The following is a 22921-nucleotide window of genomic DNA, read 5'->3' on the forward strand; positions in this document are numbered from 1 at the left end:
TCGGCTACCCGCCTCATTCTATTTCAGTCACCCATTCAGGTTTTACCTTTTGCATCGACTCTCGTTTCCTGACGACAGGATTGGTAGTAGATGTTGACGCCGCCGCCGCTGATTCTCCGATACCCCAAGTGGGGCCCCTCAACCTCTCTGGTCTTTATCACCCCAGGATAGAGGGCTCTCCTGCATTCTGCATTCACTCTTGGGAATGTTGACGCTGATTCTCGATACCCTGAGCGGGGCCGTTTAACTCTCTGATGTTTATGACTACAGATTAGAGGCCCTACTGCGTTCCACATTCGCTCTTAGGTATGTCCTAGTTTTGGCTACCCGCCTCATTCTATTTATGTCACCTATTCAGGTTTTTTTCCTTTTTGTATCAACTCTGGTTCCTGAAGATGGGAATGGTCATAGATGTTCCGGTCATCACTTGTATGCCGTGCAGATTCATCGGACCTTGACAAGGGTTTATCTGAAGGTATGCCCACCTGCCATGTCTGATAAAGATGCATTAAGGAGTAATGCAGGATTAGTTAAAAATATTTGTAAAATCTAAATATTTTTTACATGTGTATACTTATCCTGCATTACAAGTCTAAGTGACCTCCCTTCGCTGTGCTGCCTCCCTACGCTTCCCCATGAAGTTTCATATCCGGGTCACGTGCCGACTGTGCAAGGGTGCTGCCTCTACTGGTTGCAACAACTTTTCTTCAGCAGCTGGGTCCACTTGCACACAGCGATCTTAGCGCTACAATTATTGTAAATCCTTAAGATCGTGACCTTAGGCTTCGGCTACAATCGTAATCCACTTGCACAAAACGATTGTAGGCTAAGATCATTGTAAGCTACAATCGAAACTTACAATTGGTCTGGACCAATCTTAAGTAGCTAAGATCGTTGTAGTCCATGAATAAACTTGACAAAATGGCGTCGAAGACTTGGTCTGTTGCACATAAATAATCTGCTTTACGTTCAAACATTGCGTCCTTATTTTGTTAAACTTTATGATTCGAATCTACACTTTAACAACATGAAGAACGCACCACAGATTCAACGTCAGAAATAGCGTTAATTGCAATAGTTAACCATATAACTATCGAGTCGATAGCTAAAAGGAATATTCCCATCCGCTGAAAGAAGTGTGAAACAACATACCTTTTCGCTAAACAAGAGAAGACCTAAGTCGTCTGCAATCGATTTGTAATGTCCGTGACCTTTGGATAAATCAAGGGCAGCTAATATTAGTTTATACTCTAGATGGGAGTAGTTTCCCTTTGTTTTAGCCCGTAGAGTACAATCTATCTTACCCAGTGTTCCGTCTTTCTGTGTTTTGAAAAGGTAGTCATAAGATCCTTTGTTATAGCAACGAAACGAAAACATGAAGGATATATTTAGGATTTTACGAAAAGCTCCCCCAAATAGATGACGACCATGCATTAACGTGTTATGTTATTCGGAAATATTATCATTATTATTTATTTTTATTTCATAACAATTTTGTCACTAAATAATGTATTTATTCGTATTTTAATACTTTTAATAAAAAACACGAGTAGGTATTTTTCTAGCTGCAATAGAAAACAATTCCTAAATCACGACAGTATTAATGACGACAAGAATATATGCCATCATTCTAGAAATCGTTTCCTTTAAATAATTGGGTCCTTTCTTGAAACTGTGCAAGGTGCGATGGAGGGAGGTACATGTTGTATGTCGTTACCGGTTCCACTTTTTGTATGTGCAGCAAGCTATGCGCGTTTTCAGACAACTGTAGACAGTAGTCGAGTTTAAGATATTCGTACCTCCTCCGTTGAAGATTTCAATCTTAGCTAAGATCGCAATCATAACTCCGAACCGTCTTACAATCGCCCTAAGATTGCTTTGTGCAAGTGGAATAGGACAATTTTATGTTGATTGTAAAGTTGATTGTAGCCGCCTAAGATCGATTGTAACTAAGATTGTTCTGTGCAAGTGGGCCCTGGATCTCACACAGTTGGTTTCTCTGTCAGCAGTTAATGTATTAAGGAGAAATGCAGGATAAGTATATAAATGTAAAAAATATTTAGATTTTACTAATTTTATAGAACCCATTTGTCAAGTTTCTTACATATTTGAAAAACAAAATAAATTGTAGGCCCACTTGAAAATACAAGACAGAAATCGCCTAGATGTTTTTTTGTATTTCAAGTAAGAAAGGGGTACTCTAAATTCAGTAATTGATAAGAAAGCTTTATAGCCACAGACCAAGTCTCTACCAATGGCCAATCAGATTCTACATTTCTTGAGCCCATTGTGGACCCCCTTGTAATGGTCATAAGAGACTGGTAATTTACTAAAGTGGGACAGGGGGTCAGAGGGAATGTGGAGAGGATCATGAAAATATGACAGTCTCAAAGGGAGTATTGTAAAATATAATTCAGATAATTCCCTTCACTGTCAACTATTCATGAGTATTTGTACCCGTATTAGCTCACTTAGTTGCCCACAACTCTCACGCATGTGCAAGGTCAGAATATGTCACTTCTTTCCTATGTGTCATTTTTTCGTCTCAGCTTTTCTCATGCACATTTTTGGTTAATTTTCACCCTGTAGTCTTTGTCTTTAGTTAACGTTTATGTTGCTATTTACGGAAAGGTCCTTGGTCAAAGTTTTCAGCTTTTAAGCTTCATTTGCCCAGCAGCCCATGCATCACCATGACAACCACCCCAGTATCTAGGTCATGCGACTGGAAATCATGCAGCACACTGTCCTTGATCTGGTCCATTGACTGCCTCATCATTCTCATTTTTTGTTACCTCCCTGTGGAGACGTACTGTGGAGGCTTTTATTTTTCTAAAAAATTACATGAGTTTGGGGGAACCAATTGTAAATAAATATGGGTAAGGACCAAGCCAAACTTCCAGCCTGCATGTTTTCACCAGTAGATCCTCTTAAATTATAATGCGATTGTCGTGGAGTCTGTCAACCGGGTTTTCAGTGTTGGGAATGCACTCAATGCTGGAAGAGAGGGATTGATTGCCGATCTAAATCCAAGGATACCGAACATGGACACTCTGCATCCAAGAAACCTAAGCATGCGACCAAGACTAGCGATCATCCAACTGTGAAATCTGTTTTAACGCAACCACCATCAGCCATGATTACTTCCCTATCAGTGAAAGAGATACCGTTTCTGACAGTTTTCTGAACGATGAAGTTTCTGCTGGTCCTTCACAGTCATAATAGCAATACGTCGACTACAACCAACTCCTAGTCAACAAGACCGCCTCTGTGGTCTAGTGGTAGAGCGTCCGCCCGGAGAGCGGAAGGTCCAGGGTTCGATCCCCGGCCGCGTCATACCAAAAGACGTTAAAAGATGCTTCTTGTTGTTACCCTGTCTGGCGCTTGGCATTAAGGGGTTAAAGCAAGGACTGGTCGGCTGTGTCTGAGTGGGGTATTCATGTTAAACTGCGACATGGTATCTCAGTGGGCTAGCACTATAAATCGGCATCAGTCCAGTCTAGTACAAGCAGCCACACACACACACACACACGTGCATGCACGTCGCTATATAAGTGCATTAATCTTGGACGCGACGTTAAACCCAATTTCACCTCACCTCACCTCACCTCACCTAGTCAACAAATATGTGGGTCAGACTGCAGCCTAGTAGTTAAAGCATTTGCTAGTCATGCTGAGATAAGGGTCAACATTCAAATCGACTTTGAAGTGTTGACATTCTACAGAGATGTTGACATCGAACCATGATCGACCCTCCAAGGATAGACATTCCTGAGGTCGACATTCCAAGGGTTGACATTCTTCAGATCAACATTCTAAGAGTCAACCTTCAAAGGAACGCACTCCCCCCAGTCATAGATCTCAAGATCAATCAGATAAGCATTGACTTTCTACAGGTAAGGGTCGACATTTAGATCAAGGTCAGTTATCTCAGGAACACACTTTTACATCAAAACAGGGAGATCACGCCGATTCAGAGTGTCACCTCTCTACAGACTAATTGTATGGACACGAACTGAGGCGTTCTCATTCCACAGATTGTTCCAGCGTGTTCCATATCAACAGTCATCTCAGCATTTTGGTTACGATATAAATGTCAACTGTGATCGACATCGATCTCCATCTCACTGATACCAACCTTCGAGATACTATCCTCATCCGACAACTGATCTATATGGAGACCATCGATATCTGCCCTACACTGAATATCCTTCAATGCCAGACTATCATTGATACGCCGCTCCGCCCCATCGACATCAAGATCAATGGAACAAGATCAACCCTCCAAACACTCATGTTCTGAGTCACCGATAGAGATGCACACGGACTAGCGATCACCAGATAAGGCACACCCTCCGGTTGTGACACTTCCCTCTTTACCTCCAGTGTTGAACCCAGTTATCAGTATGGCTCCTCTAGTATCGAATCCCCTATCGACTTCACGGTATCAGAGTGATTTATCTGAATAGATCGGATCTCTTCTTTGATGGTCTTACAACAAGGCACAGAACAGTCGAGGGCAGACTCGTTACTACAGAGACACCAGGAACGGAGATAAAAGATAGAGATAATAATACATCTATTCCGTCGATTGCTACTCCTGAAAGTCAGACTTCAACTCTGTCATCTACGATCTCACCTGGATCTTAGACGCCCTCTATCTACCTCGTGGAACTTCAGAGGACGACATCAACTCAGGTTTCGTGATGACATCTAACCAGGTTTCTCTCGTTACCTAACCACCAGCGGCTGTCATTTTGGACTTAACTAAAAAGTATGATCAGTCTATCATTTTTTATGCCGAGATTCAACATAGCTGAACTCATGGGATGACTAATCTAGCCACGAATCCAGAGCAAGATGGGAACATTGCATCTATTTCCCTGAAGCGCACATTGGTTACATGTGTTGTAGATGATAAGGGGTTAGCTCATCTGGATCTTACTATTAGGCGGACCCTATCATTACTATCCACTATTCTGTCAGGCATAGAAGCAATAGGCATGTCAGTTAATCATGCTAAGACTTCAGACAAAGCTTATATCAGAGGGACTGTCAACTTGATCCAGGGCGAGTTCCAGGATGTGATGGAGCTAATTACTCACCAGATGGGAACACTTACTACCATGAGGCATCGACTACTTTACTACTGTCTGTTGGAAGAACGCCACAAAGTTACACTCTATCAGATGCCTTGGTCATCTGCCCAACTTTTTGACAACAGGATCCAGGAAGTTGCCCAAGTATTTTCCAAAAAAATGCATCTCCAGGTGTCACTTGATCTCTTACGACTACCAAGGACCAACAGAGACAGCACAGGAGAAGGCCACAATTTAACCCATCTCATCAAGACCTTCGCAACGTGTGCGTGGTAAGATGGGGTCTGGATGTGGTAAAGGCCAAGGCTGCCACGAAGGACTCCGGACAACCCCCCCATGGGCATTTTGATATCCAAGCATGCTCTAGAGAGTTTCGGCCCAAGTCCCAGAACCCCGGGGTTCTACTCGCTGATATTTCTGTTCGTGAAAAAGACAGCAAGAAATTTTGCATGATCTTCAACATGAAGCTGTTCAACTCACGGTATCTTGGGAAACCGGCCCATTTCGTATGACATCCATCACACTTCTTCCCACCATCATTCAACAAGAAGACTACATGATCAGCCTGGACATCCACATGCCCATCCACCATGAGCACCGGCATTACCTCTCGCCTTCATGCAGAAGCTACTCCATCAGCTCGGCTGGCTAGTCAACATAGAAAAATCAGAAACCACACCCACTCAACAACTGCAGTTCATAAGAGCACTTTTCGACACTAATCCGGGAAGATGTTTATCCTTCCGAACAGATGGACAAAGATACAACAACTTGTACCAATAGCACTCAGACAGTAGCTACATCTACGACAATGGCAGCAGTTGCTCGGTCTATTGACGTCAGCACAAACCCTCACCCAGAGAGGTCGACTCCAACTACAGCCAAATCAGCGCTTCCTAACACCGTATCCTCAGATCAACGATTGTCGGGTCCCCATTCAGCTCCCATAGCACCTGTACGGCCATCTACAATGGTGGTTATCCAAAATGAACGTCTGCTCAGGAGTTACCCTGGAACCCTTTCTACCAACACACCACTTGTTCATGGATGCCTCGACAGTTGGGTGGGGAGCACATCAACAAACTACAGGACTTTGGTCAGCAATAGAATTGACACTTCATATCAACAATCTCAAATTCAAGATGCTCATTCTAGCAATCTCTCATTGGGAAGAAGTACTTCAATCATCACACTTGATGATACAGTCAGACAACGCCTCAGTCGTATGGTATATCAACAAGATGGCTCTGACGATAGATGTTTATCGACTGATTGGTGCATCGGGCATCAATGCCCGAGCTCAACACATGCCTGGAATAAGCAATGTCATAGCTGACTCCCTGTCCTATCTGGATCTACCATCCTCAACAGAATGGAGTCTGCGCCCAAAGACCTTTGAGGGGATTTGCCACCTCTACCAATGCCCAGAGGTCGACTTGTTCGCCACCAGGTTCAATACACAACTCCCCAGATTCGTCTCACCATTTCCGGATCTAGGCGTGGGAGTTTGATGCTCTGGACATATCATGGGAGAATCTTAACGCCTTCACGTTTCCACCAACAACACGGGTAATCCTTAAGATTGTATCCACAAAACAGTTACAATTGACTTTGATCGCTCCTTACTGGCCAGCTCGCAGCTGGTTCACCGTGTTGGTTGACCTCACAAGAGCAACCTATTATCCACTTCCCTTGTGAAGAGATCTTTTCCTTCAACCTCACTCCAGCCTACTATATCCAATGCTGGACACCCTACATCTCTGCGCTTGGCTCATTTACAGAAGTCCTTAGTCGCTAATGATATTCAAAGAGGGTAGTGAAGACGATCACAAAGGCTCATCGTGCTTCCACAAAAGCTTTGTAAATGGAAAGCCTTCGAGGGATATTGCTGTGGTCGATCAATCGATAAACTGACCACCCCGTCCCCTCAGCAAGTTGCAGAATACATTCAGCACCTTCACTCGGGAAGTCAAAGGGCTCTACATTATTCACATACCTTACAGCTCTTAACACAATGGGCGTAAAGATCACTGTAGTCCCCGAACCTGAAGTGCTTCTCCGCTCTTATTAACTCGCCGACCAGTGGTCCAGATTTTGTCCAGATGGTCTTTCTTCTAGCCCTGGCTACTCCTGCAAGGGTCAACGAGATACATGCCTTGGATGTAAACAGGATTCGATTTGAGAGGCACAACCACGGAAAGGTTTCACATGGGTCTATGATGGGATTTCATCGCTAAGAACCAGCTTCCTGGTCAATCCCACAGACTATTCACCATCCCAGCTTTGGCTTTGATTCTACATCCTGAGGATCGTGAGGACATATCGCTATGTCCAGTACAGGCTCTATGCATATACTTGCATGCCTAATTGACCCTGCGATGATCCCAGAAGAGATTGTTTATCCCCATCTCTCAGATGGTTACCTCAGATGTCTCCCATACAGCAGTCTACTTTTGTTTACGATCTACAATACTTGATGCCTACAAGTTGGTGGGATTGCCACCACCCCAGACATCGAATCCTCACTAGGCAAGAGCTGTTGCATCTATCATGGCTCTACATAGCAACTGTCCCCTCAGTGCTATCATGGAAGGATGTTTCTGAAAGTCTGACACATTCTTCATATCCCACTACTTAAGAGATATCTCCTTAACATGTCCAAGGGCTACACCATATTGGTCCGCTAGTCCTGGCTCAACAATTAAAGACAGCCCGTCAATTGCGAGTACACTCACTGCAGTTGTGCAATCGTATCGTGTACAGCATGATGAGTAATTTTTGTATTATTATAATACAGGTTCCCTGAATGAGGCTTCAAAGGTGAAGCACAAAAAACTCATCTGTCATAAGAGACCGTAAAAAAGTCTATCATCAAGAAGTCGCCACAAGACCCGGCTGTTTTGACAGGGTCCTAATTCCATTATCAGCCCACCCCTGCTTTGAGCATGTGACGGAGTAATGGTTTAAAGATCCTCTTATGGATATAGGTACGATCATTTCCTCATCTTGTCTTAGCTATTTAATCCTGTGGTAGGCTCGATAAAAGAACTTCGCCAAAGCATAACATGGGATGCCAAACAAATAATATCTGCTTCATTAGTGCGTAACTTTGTTTTTAGAACTAAATGACTGGAGACCATTTCTGAATTGGTTAAAAGTGGTGGTTGATTAGCTTTCCTAATTCAAAACCATGCGGTCGTCACAGTACAATGTCCTGTGGGAAAACACACAATCCGAAGACATATCGCTGTGTCCTAGTGGCGTAAAGGGGTTTTCAAGACCACTCTATAGCAGTGATTCACCCATAGAAAACATGAATAAATCTCCAGACCTGGATGTGTGACAGTCCCATGATTGAAGCATGTTAGCACCAGCTTCCTGTACATCTCTAGGGTACGAATACAGACTAAGGTAATCCGCTACCCTCCATCCAACCGTGGGTTAAATGCATAGAGTGAGATATAGGTTTACAAATTTGTAAATTTTACAATGCATTCTATATTTATAATACTTATCCTATCTCACACTATGCATTCCTCCTTCAAACTTTACGTTTGTTGCCTGTACAGACTCAATCAGTTGGAAGTTTTTAGCTCGTCATATGTCTTGGAAGCTATCAGTTTAGCAGACACCTTATCCGGCCTGGATATTAGTGGCTACAGAATGGTCTCTTCACCCGGATGTTTTGCATTAAAAGCATTTGATAACATGTGTTTCGGAAACACTTGACCTGGACATGTTCCCAAGAACTCAAAAACAGTTTTCAGTGTATATTAGCCGGTATTGATCCTCCAAGCTCTCTGAGTAAACACATTATCCAAAGTTATGGATGGAGATATTGCATCGCCTTTTCCTCTCATAAACAGAGTCATAAGGAAAATAGAAGGCCACAGGTGTTGCCAGCTAAATTTGAAAAAGTCACCCTGTTCTTAACAGACTGATGACATAATTTTTCATGGAAGATGTCAGAACTCCTCATACCTTCCTCAAGTGGACTTTATCCGCATTGATTTTTAAAACCATGTGGACTGTTTACACAGCCATTCCTTCCTCAGTTATTTAAAGCCTTTCAGCAAGCCATGGCTAAAGTCATCGAGACTGCCTAGAAGACACAGAAAACGATTTTTTGTTTCAGTGGTACAAGTGGTTTGGAACTGCCACTGGGAGACCCACAACAAGTTCACTCATTATTTCAAGGGTGACATTCAACCAGTTTTAGACAGAGTATACCGGTACTTCCTGGGGCCCCTGAATTTGGAAAGTTTGGGGAAGGGGGGAAGTTTGGATGGGGGAGTTGGAGTTTGCAAGGAATTTTGGAAGGTAAGCTGCCATTTCATTGTTATTGTCTACTGTGAGTACGGCACATTATGGGTTTAACAGCTGGAATTACATTTTAAGATATGGAGATGTCAGTACTGGAAGTGATGTAAACAGAACAGGGAAGGACAACATAAATACCCGAAATGACATCATCAAGACTGTAAGTTATGACAATAATACCGGAAGTGACATCAACAAAAACGGAAATGACAATGACAACCATGCCAGTAGCGACCGTTGAATGGATGTTTTTAGAACATTTGATGACGTCTTAAGTGAGAATATCAGCAAATATATTGATAGTTCCTCTTGAGGTGATTCTCTTGTTTACTTCTTTGTTTGTTGTTTAACGCCGCACCCAGCAATATTCCAGCTTTATGACGACAGTTGGTAAATAATCGAGTCTGGATAAGACAATCCAATGATTGACATCACAAGCATTGTTATCTACACACTTTGGATACGATGACATGCATTAATCAAGTCAGCAAACCAAGACCACACAATCCCATGAGTTGGACAGCTGGATCTAACTGGTATCCATGATCAACCGTCCATGGGGATTACTAGATGTCAGAACCCACTAATCACTCTGGTATATTCTGGAAATGATGTAATATAGGTTTGGGTATTCACAAGAATTATCAAAACAAGAGTTATCATTGTGGATAATTCTGAGATTACATAAGAAGTACTCCCTCACATCACTCCAGTCATCTTCATTACTGTGAGTACGGCACATTATGGGTTTAACAGCTGGAATTACATTTTAAGATATGGAGATGTCAGTACTGGAAGTGATGTAAACAGAACAGGGAAGGACAACATAAATACCCGAAATGACATCATCAAGACTGTAAGTTATGACAATAATACCGGAAGTGACATCAACAAAAACGGAAATGACAATGACAACCATGCCAGTAGCGACCGTTGAATGGATGTTTTTAGAACATTTGATGACGTCTTAAGTGAGAATATCAGCAAATATATTGATAGTTCCTCTTGAGGTGATTCTCTTGTTTACTTCTTTGTTTGTTGTTTAACGCCGCACCCAGCAATATTCCAGCTTTATGACGACAGTTGGTAAATAATCGAGTCTGGATAAGACAATCCAATGATTGACATCACAAGCATTGTTATCTACACACTTTGGATACGATGACATGCATTAATCAAGTCAGCAAACCAAGACCACACAATCCCATGAGTTGGACAGCTGGATCTAACTGGTATCCATGATCAACCGTCCATGGGGATTACTAGATGTCAGAACCCACTAATCACTCTGGTATATTCTGGAAATGATGTAATATAGGTTTGGGTATTCACAAGAATTATCAAAACAAGAGTTATCATTGTGGATAATTCTGAGATTACATAAGAAGTACTCCCTCACATCACTCCAGTCATCTTCATTTAGTTAGCAGGTACTGGAAAGAAGGGAGATTTTCCCACGTAGCACATGTGTGAGAGTTGTGGGCAACTATGTGCAAATACAGGTCATGGATAGTTGACAGTGAAAAGGACTTCTGTTGAAAACCTGCAGATGTCCAGGATTATGACAATGGTGTAATAGAGGTTTGGTTCCAGGTATTTACAAGACTCATGTGTATTATTTTATACGACCCTCTGCTAGGCTCTCACCTCGTTCCCTGACCCCCCATCCCCCTATAATAAATTACCAGTCCGTTATGACCATTACAAGTGGGTCCACAATGGGCTTAAGAAATGCAGAATATGATTGGCTATTGGTAGAGATCAACTTGGTCAGTGGCTATGGCTATAATACTTATTACAGCAGTGAACTGAATTTAGGGCACCCCTTTCTTATTTGAAATACAAAAAATATCAAGGCAATTTATGTCTTGTATTTTTCCAGTGGGCCTGCAATTTGTACCCTGTTCTTCTGTTGAAAATCTTCAAATTTTAGTTTGAGTATGATTACAGCCAAAATACAGGATTATGGCAATGAAAGAGGTAGTATTCTTAGAATTTTTCCACAAAGCGGTCTTCACGCTAAGCTGATTGTAACTCCCATACTTTAACATAGACTTACAACAGTCCTATAATAAAAATCATCAGTTCCTCATATTGATTTTCTTAAATAAATAATATATCTCTTACATCTCACAGAATATTTATCCATCAATAAACATGGCTGTCACACTGAAAAATGTTTATCCTTTGTGTAACTAGTTCTACATGTATCATTATGACAGATCAAAATACAGTGGATATGCTGTATGAATTTGAAAATTATATATCAAATTGTATATTATTATACTCATCCAATCACTCACTATGCATTTTTTCCTTATCCTTTCAATCCTTGTGGGTAAATGTCCTAAAACAAAGTTTCCAGCTTCTAAAAACATTTCACCTAAACACAGTTCTGCAGTTCTGCTGGTGATTAGCTTTCTGTGTCTTAGATTGATGTTGGTCCTTAAAATGCCAATCCCTCAAATGTCGATCCCTCGATTTGTCGATCCTTTTCAGAGGGGTGCAATCGATCTTGAGTCATTTTTTCTGTAGGTGCCAGGTTTGATACTAAAGGTGGCATTTGGAGAGAGACTCTGGTCTGTGATTGGACGGCCTCTTCGGCAAGAACAAGAAGCTAATGGTCGGGGAATGCTGGGAGGGTTGATAGCAGTAGTTGTCGCAACTGTAGTTGAGGTGCTGTCCATAGCCAGAACTGTGTGTATGTCTGTATTCATAGATTGTGCAAACATAGTCATGGTTACAACTGCACTCGTGACAGTTGATGGCTTGGTTTTGGTGGGAACATCCAAATGTAAACAGCTTTCCAATACGTCTTCAATGGATCATGAAGTCAGGATGACCACAGGAGGATGTTTGACAATCGTAGAGCGAACAGCTGGCTTTGTCACAGGCTTGGCTTTTTTAGATGATGAAGGACCATGTGCCAAGTCACGAATATAAACAACAGTAATTAATCAGCTGGTTTGGGATGGCAGACGTCTCTGTACAATGGGAATTAACAATGGGGATTAGCATCTTATAAGTAATGGCAATAAAGATTCAAGATATACTAGTATACATTTTATGGCTTCAGGGTAATTAACCATTGTTCATTCAGGAAAGGATCCAAAGGATAAGGTAAAAAAAGCATAGTGTGTGATAGGATAAGATTAAAAATGTTATTATATTGCTGTGTATTGTGATATGTGATGCAACCTCAACCTTTATATACAATGGGAGTCAAGATGACAGTGATAATAGGAATTTTCAAGGTCTTTTTCGTTGAGTGAGGATTTATGGGATCAGAAATTTACCAGTTTGTAAAAGTGCTTGAAATTGTATTTACCGTCCTTTAAATGTGTCACAACATGATTCTGCATCCCTGAAATTGGGTTTCTGTGTAGTTATCATGTGTTAAAGTTGCCATCATAAGAATGATTTTTTATAACTGAAGTATCTCTAGAGCATTGTGGTTACCAGTATTAAATGAAAGTAGGCAGCATGCCTGCCCTGACTTTCAAATATGATAATGGGGAAATGTTTTTTTAACCAATGGGAGGACAGATATTAAGCACAGTGTTTAGCTGTACAAAAGGGAAAGTATCAAGTGACTAGTTTGCTGAACCTGTTTATCTTCAAAGGTACTTGAAGGTTGACCTTGAATATATGTATATGTTGAGGATGAACTTGACAAACTCGAAGCATACAGTAGACGTGACAATGTGATCTTTCACGGCATTCCAGAGGTTGAAAATGAAATGTCTTGAAAATTGATAGATATTATTATCTCTCTCTTGAATGAACATGTGAAAACAAAGACGTGGCAAAAGTGTGATATCAACCGCGCACACAGACTTGGGACTAAACGTCAAGACTCTACTAGACCCAGACCTCTCATCGCGAAATTCCAGGAATCCATTGATAAAGTCTACACATTGAAAGCAAGACCATCATTTAAACAAGCAGGATTCAATATCGCAAGCGACCTGATGATGAGACAACACAGATGACTCAAAGAACTGGAGGGAACTGGTGTCCGTGGCTATTACAAGCAGGGGAAACTCGTGACGGTTCCTGATACGCATCCTTCCGTTGCCCGTCAGGATGTCCACACAACACCAGCAAGAAACAGACCTGTACGTCGTCTCCAACAACGCGGAGAGAACCCTATCAAGTGAGAGAGGTGACAGATAGAATGGGGGCCAAGGCCAAATTTCAGATGGATCAAATAGCAACTACACTTGTGATTGTACGGACGCTTCTGTGAATCCATGCAGTGAAGACTATGCAGTATTATCTTTGTTCTGCATATTATTGTGGAATGTAAACGGTCTTTATAGCAAGTACTCTGATGAGGATTTCCTATCATATCTACGGACCTTTGATATATTCTGTCTCACTGAAACTTTTGTTGTCGATAGAATACCTGAACTTTGGATTGCAGGGTATAGCTTATTTTATTCAAGTGCAATTAGTTTATCCAGTTCCGGACGTTCTTGTGGCGGGGTATGTGTCGGTATAAAACATGAACTACTAAGACTATGTCATCCAATAGCTGTTAATGTTGACAACTTGTTATGTTTTAGACTCTCACGAAGTATACTGGACAGCACATGTGATATTTTATTGATTTGTGCTTACATACCACCTGAAGCGTCAACATACTACTGACATAAGGACTCTGTTTGTGCTCTTGATCAGTTAGAGTCTGTTCTTATAGATCATGTATCAGATATTGCTAATTGTCATGCCCTTCTGTGTGGTGACCTCAATTCCCAATGTGGAAACAAAAATAACTTCAGTGACTATGATTCAGATAATATTAATAATGGAGGTGATCCCTTTCCAGAGGAAAGTGTCCCTATTTTCACGAATCTCGTTACTTAGATAATCTTAAGAGCTGTCTTAATCTGACTGAATTAATAGAACTTCTACATGTTGATGTAGATAGGTCTTTGCCTAGCTTCGTAGACTATTTACTGAATTCCGCCAGCTGCATGAAGAAAGCCTTATGCTCTAAGAATGGCTACATGATTAACAGACGTTATAGCATTGAATATATGCAGGCAAAACGCGCTACGAGGCGAGCGCTACGGAAATTAAGTCTGCTGATAACAGAAAGAGTTACTGTTCCTTAAGAAATCGATATAAGTATGAAATCAGGTTATATAAGAATAAGATACGACACAATAGAATTGGACAGCCATGTAATGCAATGGGTAATGCTAAGAAATTTTGGAAAGAGGTTCGATCCATTAACATGAGAAACATCCCTGCATTTCAAAAGCTCAATGGGCAATTCATTTTAAAGAAGTATTTTCAACAAACGACGTATTTGATCATATGCTTTTTGATGACATATATGGTCCTATAAATGAAGATGATTTCTTTTCTGAAATAGATATGAAAATCCTTGAATCTGATATTCATTGTCATGAGATACTGACAGCAATTCAGTCACTTAAAAAACGTAAATCCCCGGGATTGGATAATATTCTTGCTGAAATGCTGCAATCATCAAGGGAGATAATTTTGCCCTATCTTACAGAATTGTTTAATATGATTTTTCGTTCAGGCGTATTTCCAAGTTCGTGGTCGAAGGGCATTGTTATACCTATTCATAAGAAAGGAGATGCTAGCAATGCAGATAATTATAGAGGTATAACATTAAACAGTATTTTGGGGAAAGTATTTTCGAGTATATTAAACAACAGACTAACGTTATGGGCCAATATGAAGGATAGAAATCCAGAATATCAGGCCGGGTTTAGAAAACACTATTCGACTACAGATCATATCTTTACATTAAATGCAATTATAGAAAAATATTTGATGAAACTAGGGAGAAAACTCTATGTAGCTTTTGTTGATTTCCGGAAGGCTTTTGATTCTGTGAATCGTCATAAACTGTGGGTGTGCCTTAGAAGGGCTGGATTACGGGGCAAAATATACCTGATTCTTAAAAGTATGTACTCTAATGTCAGGGCGTGTGTGCGCTGTACAGGTGATTTAACTCACTTTTTTGATTGTTCGCTTGGCTTGAAACAAGGATGCGTATTAAGTCCCATTCTATTTTCATTCTTTATTAACAAATTATGTATAGAAATAATGAATAGTGGGAAACAAGGGGTCCAATTATGTCCGGATATTTTAGAATTGTTCTTATTATTGTTTGCTGATGATGTTATTCTTATATCACACTCAGTCTCAGGTCTTCAGAACCAATTAAACATTTTGACTGATTACACTGATGATTGGAAGTTAACTGTAAACTTAGAAAAGACAACCATAGTCGTTTTTAGAAGAGGTGGCCCATTAGCTTCAGTCGAAAAATGGTTATATAAGGGTGGCCCATTAGCTTCAGTCAAAAAATGGTTATATAAGGGTTCGAGAGTTAAAGTTGTTAGTAAGTATAAATACCTAGGTGTTCTGTTTACCAACACTTTAAGTATGGGTAATCTTGTTCAGGATTTATCTGTAAGGGGTAAAAAAGCCATGGTCATGTTATTGTCAACTCTGTCTTAACTCCAGCCTTTATCCCCAAGTATATTCTTTAAATTGTTTGACACACAGATACAACCAATACTTTTGTATGGCTCTGAATTATGGGGTTTTAAACATTTTAATACAATCGAAAAAGTACATCTTCTTGCTTGTAAATTGTTTTTAAGGATTGGTGTCAACTCCCCTAATAATATTGTTTACGGAGAGTGTGGTAGATATCCTTTGTACGTTAATTCATATATTCTCTGTATCAGATATTGGCTAAAAATACTTACTATGCACAAACAGTGACTGCCAAAGAAAGCTTACAATATGTTATACAACTATGATAATCTGGGTTACAACACTTGGACATCAAATATTCAGGTACTTTTGTTCTCAAATGGCTTTGGCTATGCTTGGATTTTTCAAGGAGTTGGTAACACCAGTATGTTTGTAAATATGTTTAAAGAAAGAATTGTAAATACCTTTTATCAAACATGGATGTCCAATTTAAATGCAAGTAGCAGATATGATGTGTATAGATCATTCAAATCCTTACTGGAGCCTGAAAAATATTTAAGTGTTCTTTGTAATTTAAATCTACGTTCAACATTCACACGTTTTTATATGGGACTGAGTGATATTAGAGTAAATACCGGAAGAAGACAATACGTTAAAATCTATGCGTTTGTGTCCATTATGTGATATGGGTGTTGAGGACGAAATTCGTGTACTTTTTATCTGTGAGTTTTACCAAGATATCCGAAAACATTTTATACCCGCTAAATACCTTTAACAGCAATGTACCACATCCCTTATGTCACTTATGTCTAATCAATCTTCTGATGCAATCTACAGCCTAGCTCAATTTCTCCATCAAGCACTCAATATTCGTCAAGAACTTGTAAATACAAATGTCTCCTAGAATGCACATATGTTGAAAGTATGTATACATTGTATGTGTTTGTATATAGGCCGGAGGCCTTTCATACAATAAACTTCTTGTCTTGTCTTGTCTTGTCTTGTATGAACCATGAACAGCTATACTTACTTCATGGCAGAAACTTTCAACTTGGAATGTATCTATATAATGAGTGCCTTGGTACAAGTTGTGTTTTTGATAAGTGATTTTGTTTAGCAATTAGCATCACCACAGCTATACCATGGCAGATAACATGGGAACAGAACTTAAATGCTTTCAGGCATGCATGGAAGAATTAATGTGTTTGTGAGGATGAGATGATAACACTGAACAAATTTTGTGTTTGCAGTTGCAAGCCTGGTGGCGGGGCATAATGGTGCGAAAAGGATTCGGGCCTTACAGTAAGAAGAAGAAGAAGGGCAAGAAGGGCAAGAAGGGCAAGAAGGGCAAGAAGAAGAAGTAGAGTAATATGGTGTTTTCATGAGAAGAGCAGTGTCCAAATTAAAGACACATGTATATATGTGTACTGAATAGGAAACAGTATGTGTTCGTTAATGCAAATTGGTTAAACTGTATTTACAATAGTTCAAATTCAAGATATGATTTATGATCATAAATATCAATAAAGTTAATTCTGTTGATTGGTTTTGTTTATTCAGTGTAGTGAAGCAGATGGCTGCATAAATAAAAATAGATCATACCCTTCCATTATTGGTCTCTTTTTTTTAGTGAGTGAGAGAATTGGATTTAGCACCATCCAAAGTGTTGCATTTCTTAGACATATACCACTTCAGTGAAACCCATGTATTAATTTTAAAACTTATTCTCTTTCACACTGTGCATTTCTTCTATCTTCTTCCATCATATGCTTGAACCATGCTTCCAGCTTCTAAAACAAAAAACACTTCACATGAACAAACCCAGCATCCCTATTGTTACTAACAAATAACTGGATCAATTATATGCACCCGTTCATACTCCCGTGCATGATCATGTCTGTATCTCTGCCAACTTGTTTTCTTTCTAATCACCACAGTGTCTGGTTGTGTCGTTGACTTTAGACAATACGTTTGGGATGATTGGGGGTGCTGATTCTGAGAATCGCAACATACTGCATTGGTAAAAAGGGGAAAGGTTATGTCCGGTGTGTACACGGTGCCGACGCACATATTCTACTTTGGACCCCCATACATTGTGTTGTGACTGTTGTGGACAGTGTACCTTGACTTGACAGTGAGCTGAGCTTCTTAACTTGCCAGACTCTGCTTTTCAGCTTTACCCCGCCATAAGGAAGGATGGTGGACTGTAGGTCCAAACCTAAAGACTCAGACAAGAGGTCTAAGTCTGCTAAGAAGTCTACTGTCACGTCTCATCCTCTTGACGCTACCGACTCCCAGGTGCCTGTTTTATCTGTTGCCGATGATGCAGCATCTAACAGTTATTTGACTGATGATGTCTTCACTCAGCCTGCCCACGCCTATGCCTCCAGTCCTTTCAATCTCATTAAAATCAGATCTTAGTTCTCGCTACGGCTAAACAAAGATCTGAGGACATCCCATTACGGGTCACGTCAGACCGACCTTGCGCGAACTTTGACCGACCAATGGAATGACCAATCAGGAGGCAGCTTTCTTGTGCTTTACGGCACTAATTTCAAATTGGCGACTACACTTCGAAACATATTTTGCCAATTTCTTGATTACAAATTTGAAACCTGATGGCTAATAGATGGTCTCTGATTGGTCGGATGAAAGGTCGTTCTGACGTGAGCCCTGATGGGATGTCTTCAGATCTTTGTTTAGCGGTTGCAAGAACTAAGTTCTGATGTTAATGAGATTGCCAGTCCTTTCAGACATCTGGAACCTTAGTAGTGGGGCTTTTAAGGCTAAAATTGTCCACTTTGGGTTAAAAGCACCAAACTTGGCACACTTATATATTGAACCATTCCGAACATTTTTGGATATGGATCCACCTCAGCAGAGCCCCCTGGTGGAAGAAAATCCAAGATGGCTGCCAACATGGCTGAACATTCAAATGATATCAATATATACTTAATATATCATACTTGTCTGATCCATTTATACATATATCCATACTAATACATGCTGAATGAATTGCAGCAGAGCTGTACATAATTCAAATATAGTTTGCAGCGCCTCCTGGTGGTAGAAAATCCAAGATGGCTGTCAGCATGGCTGAAATCTCTTATGATATCAATCTATACTCAATATATCATAGTTATCTGGCCAATTTATACAAATTAGCATTGTAATGTATTTAGCAGTATTCACATTAATGCAGTTTATAATTCAAACCTAGTATGCAGCACCCCCTGGTGGTGATGAAAGTCCAAGGTGGCCGCCGACATGGTTGAAATCTCTAATGACTTTAATCTTTACTAATTATATCATAATTGTCTGGTCAATTCATACAATTTATCAATTTGTCTTTTTCAGGATCAATTGCAACAATGCTTTATATAATTCAAATCTGGTATGCAGCGCCACCTGGTGATGGCGAACATCCAAGATGGCCTCCAATACATTTTAGTTTTCAGAAATTGTCTATTTCTACAGCAGATATGGATATCATTTGATATCTTTGGACTAAGGACAAGTTGATAAGTTTTGATATGATGAAACATTTTAAATGACATTGTATCAATTAATATGTATTGAGTATAATCTATTCTCGGCATATTATTTTATAAATGGTCTTCTGAGAAATGTTCTATCTAGTTTATATTAGATCACCCCAAAACCACTCATCTGGGAATGGATTCATATCTTAAAAACAGGAATGTATGTGTAAGTATTACTGACATTATTGCCATGAACCTATGACATCAACTAGGACCAGGAATATCGGTTCAATGTATGTGTTTATGGTTCTATAATTCAGTTACAGTGAACACTCTCCTTCAAAGTATCACATAGCACTGTACTCAAGACCGGCAGTGTAAAGTTTACAAAGGTTTGCAAGATTTCTTACAGGTGTAGTGTTAGTTTATAACACTTCTTTGTGCCTCACCAAGTGTTGTCCACTTGGAATATCTATATATTACTGCATGTCCTCTCCGAACCCCTGACTCAAGCACCTGTCCCCATACATGCATTGGTGCTGTCTTAGAGCTGCCTCTTTGGGTTGGAATGTCAATTGTCTGAGGTCTTCATGAACAGAGATTTTGCCTTTCATTGATCTTGCAAATAAACCAGTGAGAACGACAAACCACTCAAGAATCTGCATTGTGTTGTCAGAGATATCTGCTGATGATGGGAAAGCATGAAATACTTGACATGTATCCCAAGCATATGGACCGGTGAAGGCATGAAATAGTGACAATGTCTTAGACTTTAACCAGTATTCCAGTTATATCATGGCGTGTCAGCTTAATGTGGGAGGAAAGCCGGAAGTGATGCAGGTCTCAGACGTTTACCACTTCAGTGAAACCCACGAGCACGGGTATGGTGCTGACAAACCTAGAATCATAATCGGGGCGAACCGGGATTCAAACCCACAATCATAGGTTTATGTCGTTCCCAAGGGATGCAACTCTGGACAGCGAATCGCGGCGCCTTAGTCGACTGGGCCACCCCTGCCCCTGGGCCTCTAGAAGAAAACTCTCGGCTGTTTCAGTCAATCCAACTGGACCTCCATCTCTTTTCATACGGCCATTGAATTGTTCATGTGTCTGACCTTGTGCCACACCAGAGAATGTCTGTTTAGTCTTGTGTGTCACTAAATCCACCGGAACAATATTTGTGGTACAGCGGTGCTCATGCTGATATCTGTGAAATGCAAGCCATTAATATGACAAGTGATGGTGCAAACTTTGGGAAATCTGCTTTTTGAAATGCACCCACCAGGCACAATATGCAAAGTTCTTGTTCAAGAACAAGGGGCCAGTAGTGAAACGGGCTGAGCAGCTTACTTCGGTGCACACCAGTTTCTGAAAGGATCATCTGTGTTCGCTTCTGTTTTCTTATATTGCACATATGCCTGATGTTGTAGCAGGGTGGGTACACATGATGAAGAAATCAGCAAATCTGTCTGAGGCATTTCCAGCAGCACAGATTGCAGTTTTCCATCTACTTCCTTCGGAACAGTTTCTGAGAATCCTGAAAGCAACTATTTCAATATGCAAATCTACCAAACATGATAAGGAACTTCATCATATAATTCAGGACAGTTCCACTGGATTGTTTTAGCAATTGTGTATAGTGGTTCATCCAAGGCAGGCACATGCATCTGACAAGGATTCAAATGCTCAATACCCTTTTTACCACATTAATTGAATGCTCTATCATAGCAACAGAGAGTGCACATTCTAGAATGTGATGTTCCTTCCTCTTCAGCTGTTGGACGCTGCTGCTATAGTGAAATGCTGGTACCATGAAGTGGATATGTTGTTGTAGAGCAGGGATTATGATAGATGTTAACTTTTGAGAATGTTGGTGGGCATACAACTTTGTCCTCATAAACACCACATACTGTGTTATATCTGTTAAATACACCAGACAGTTATGCTAAATGCACAAACCCATATTGTAAAATGTGTCAACAAGATCACGTTTTCTTGTTTAATACCAAGTAAACTGGGACTTGCATTTCTCGGTCTCAGTGGTGTCTTTGTGTTGATGAGCTGGTGCACCGACATTTCACGCTTTGAAGACAAGATGTTCTGAGATTGTTTGGAATGCTTGAGGATTGTTTTTTTTATACCTGGTCCTTCAAATTTCATACTGACTAGAGCTTTCAAAGCGATAGGTACATACTGTTGATGGCAGTCAGAAACTCCCCTGAAAGTTTGTTTCAACCTTAAATCACGTCTGCGGATAAATGTGTTGCTCGTTTAGTTAGCCTTAATGATTAAGAATAAAAAAGGCATGTTTCAGTGCTGGTCCAATATCTTTATCAAATTCCAAGTTCAGTTACAGAATTTAAACCAAGTTCATGCAGTCTAATATATTCCCCAGATCTGCCTTACGGAATACAGACCTTGCTTCAAATCAATGAATTTTAGTACCAAAACCTTATACATTCAGTAAAGCATTACTTGGAATTGTTTTAAAGCCAGATTTGATTGAAATGATTGCAATGAACAAATGATACTGATATTGTGGACAAACATTTGACTCTCTGGATTTTCTTCACCACCAGTGGGCGCTGCATATTAGCTTTGAATCATATACAACGTTGTTGCAATTAATTTTACATAAATGACTAAAATTGACAAAATGATTATGATAGATTGAATATAAATTGACATCAAAAAGAGATTTTAACCATTTTGGCGGCCATCTTGGATTTTCTACCACCAGGTGGCGCTGCTGAGGTGGATCCATATCCAGAAATGTTAAGAATGGTTCAATGAAAAAGGGTACCAAGTTTGGTGCATTTAACACAAAGTGCACAATTTTAACTAAAATCCAGCCTTAACCGCCCCACTAAAGTTCAACGTGGGAGTTTCTTCCTTCATCTCTTCTTGGATTCCACGCTTTCTGCTCCTTCGGATGTTCGTTTGAGCAGAGACCATATAATATATAATCTATTATATGGTCTCTGGTTTGAGCAATCGTAGCTAGCCTGACCGTTCTACAACTGCGCCCCCTTTATTGGTTATCCGATCAGAATTGATGTCTCGCACCTGGGATTGGAACACTCTTGATCACGATTGGGACTATCCTTGTTATGACACAAACTCAGATCGTCCATATGGATGGGAGGGAAACCTTCCCCATAGGATTTCATACTATCCTCGACCTGGTTACTAGGATTATCGTTTGGCTGCTGACTATAGTCGACCTCCGGTTCGTCCACCTCCTCGTTCCCCTCCTCGTTCCCCTCCCTCTGAAGATCCACGTTTTTAGATTTAGATTGTCCAAGTCGCCAATCTCGTAGCCGCTCGCTCTCATGCTGTACAGAAATCTCTGGTTTGGGCTCCACCCAGTTTGGCTGCGCTGGAACCTAGTGTGTCCCTGCTTCCTCCTATGCAGATCCTTCCTACAACTTGGATTCACCATGATCAACAGCAGGATGCAGAGCCGCCTTTGGAATCATTTGTTTCTGGAGGTATCGAATGCTCTACAACAGTGCTCGGGCTATTGTCAACTCC

The 22921-nt window shown here is 40.5% G+C and overlaps 1 protein-coding gene across 2 annotated transcripts in view; it reads left to right on the forward strand.

Annotated features, from left to right (window-relative positions):
• Positions 1–17506, forward strand: part of LOC139447624 (dynein regulatory complex protein 9-like) — a 67624-nt gene extending 50118 nt beyond the window's left edge. For both annotated transcript variants that reach the window (XM_071229035.1, XM_071229036.1), the window contains one exon: positions 17156–17506. In XM_071229035.1, the coding sequence (XP_071085136.1) occupies positions 17156–17269 (114 nt within the window). In that variant the 3' untranslated portion in view covers positions 17270–17506. The remainder of the gene's footprint in view (positions 1–17155) is intronic.
• The last annotated feature ends 5415 nt before the right edge of the window (positions 17507–22921 follow it).

This window comes from Haliotis cracherodii, unplaced genomic scaffold (genome assembly GCF_022045235.1).
Source record: "Haliotis cracherodii isolate W230 unplaced genomic scaffold, xgHalCrac1.p SCAF_7, whole genome shotgun sequence".
In the NCBI taxonomy this organism is placed as follows: domain Eukaryota; kingdom Metazoa; phylum Mollusca; class Gastropoda; order Lepetellida; family Haliotidae; genus Haliotis; species Haliotis cracherodii.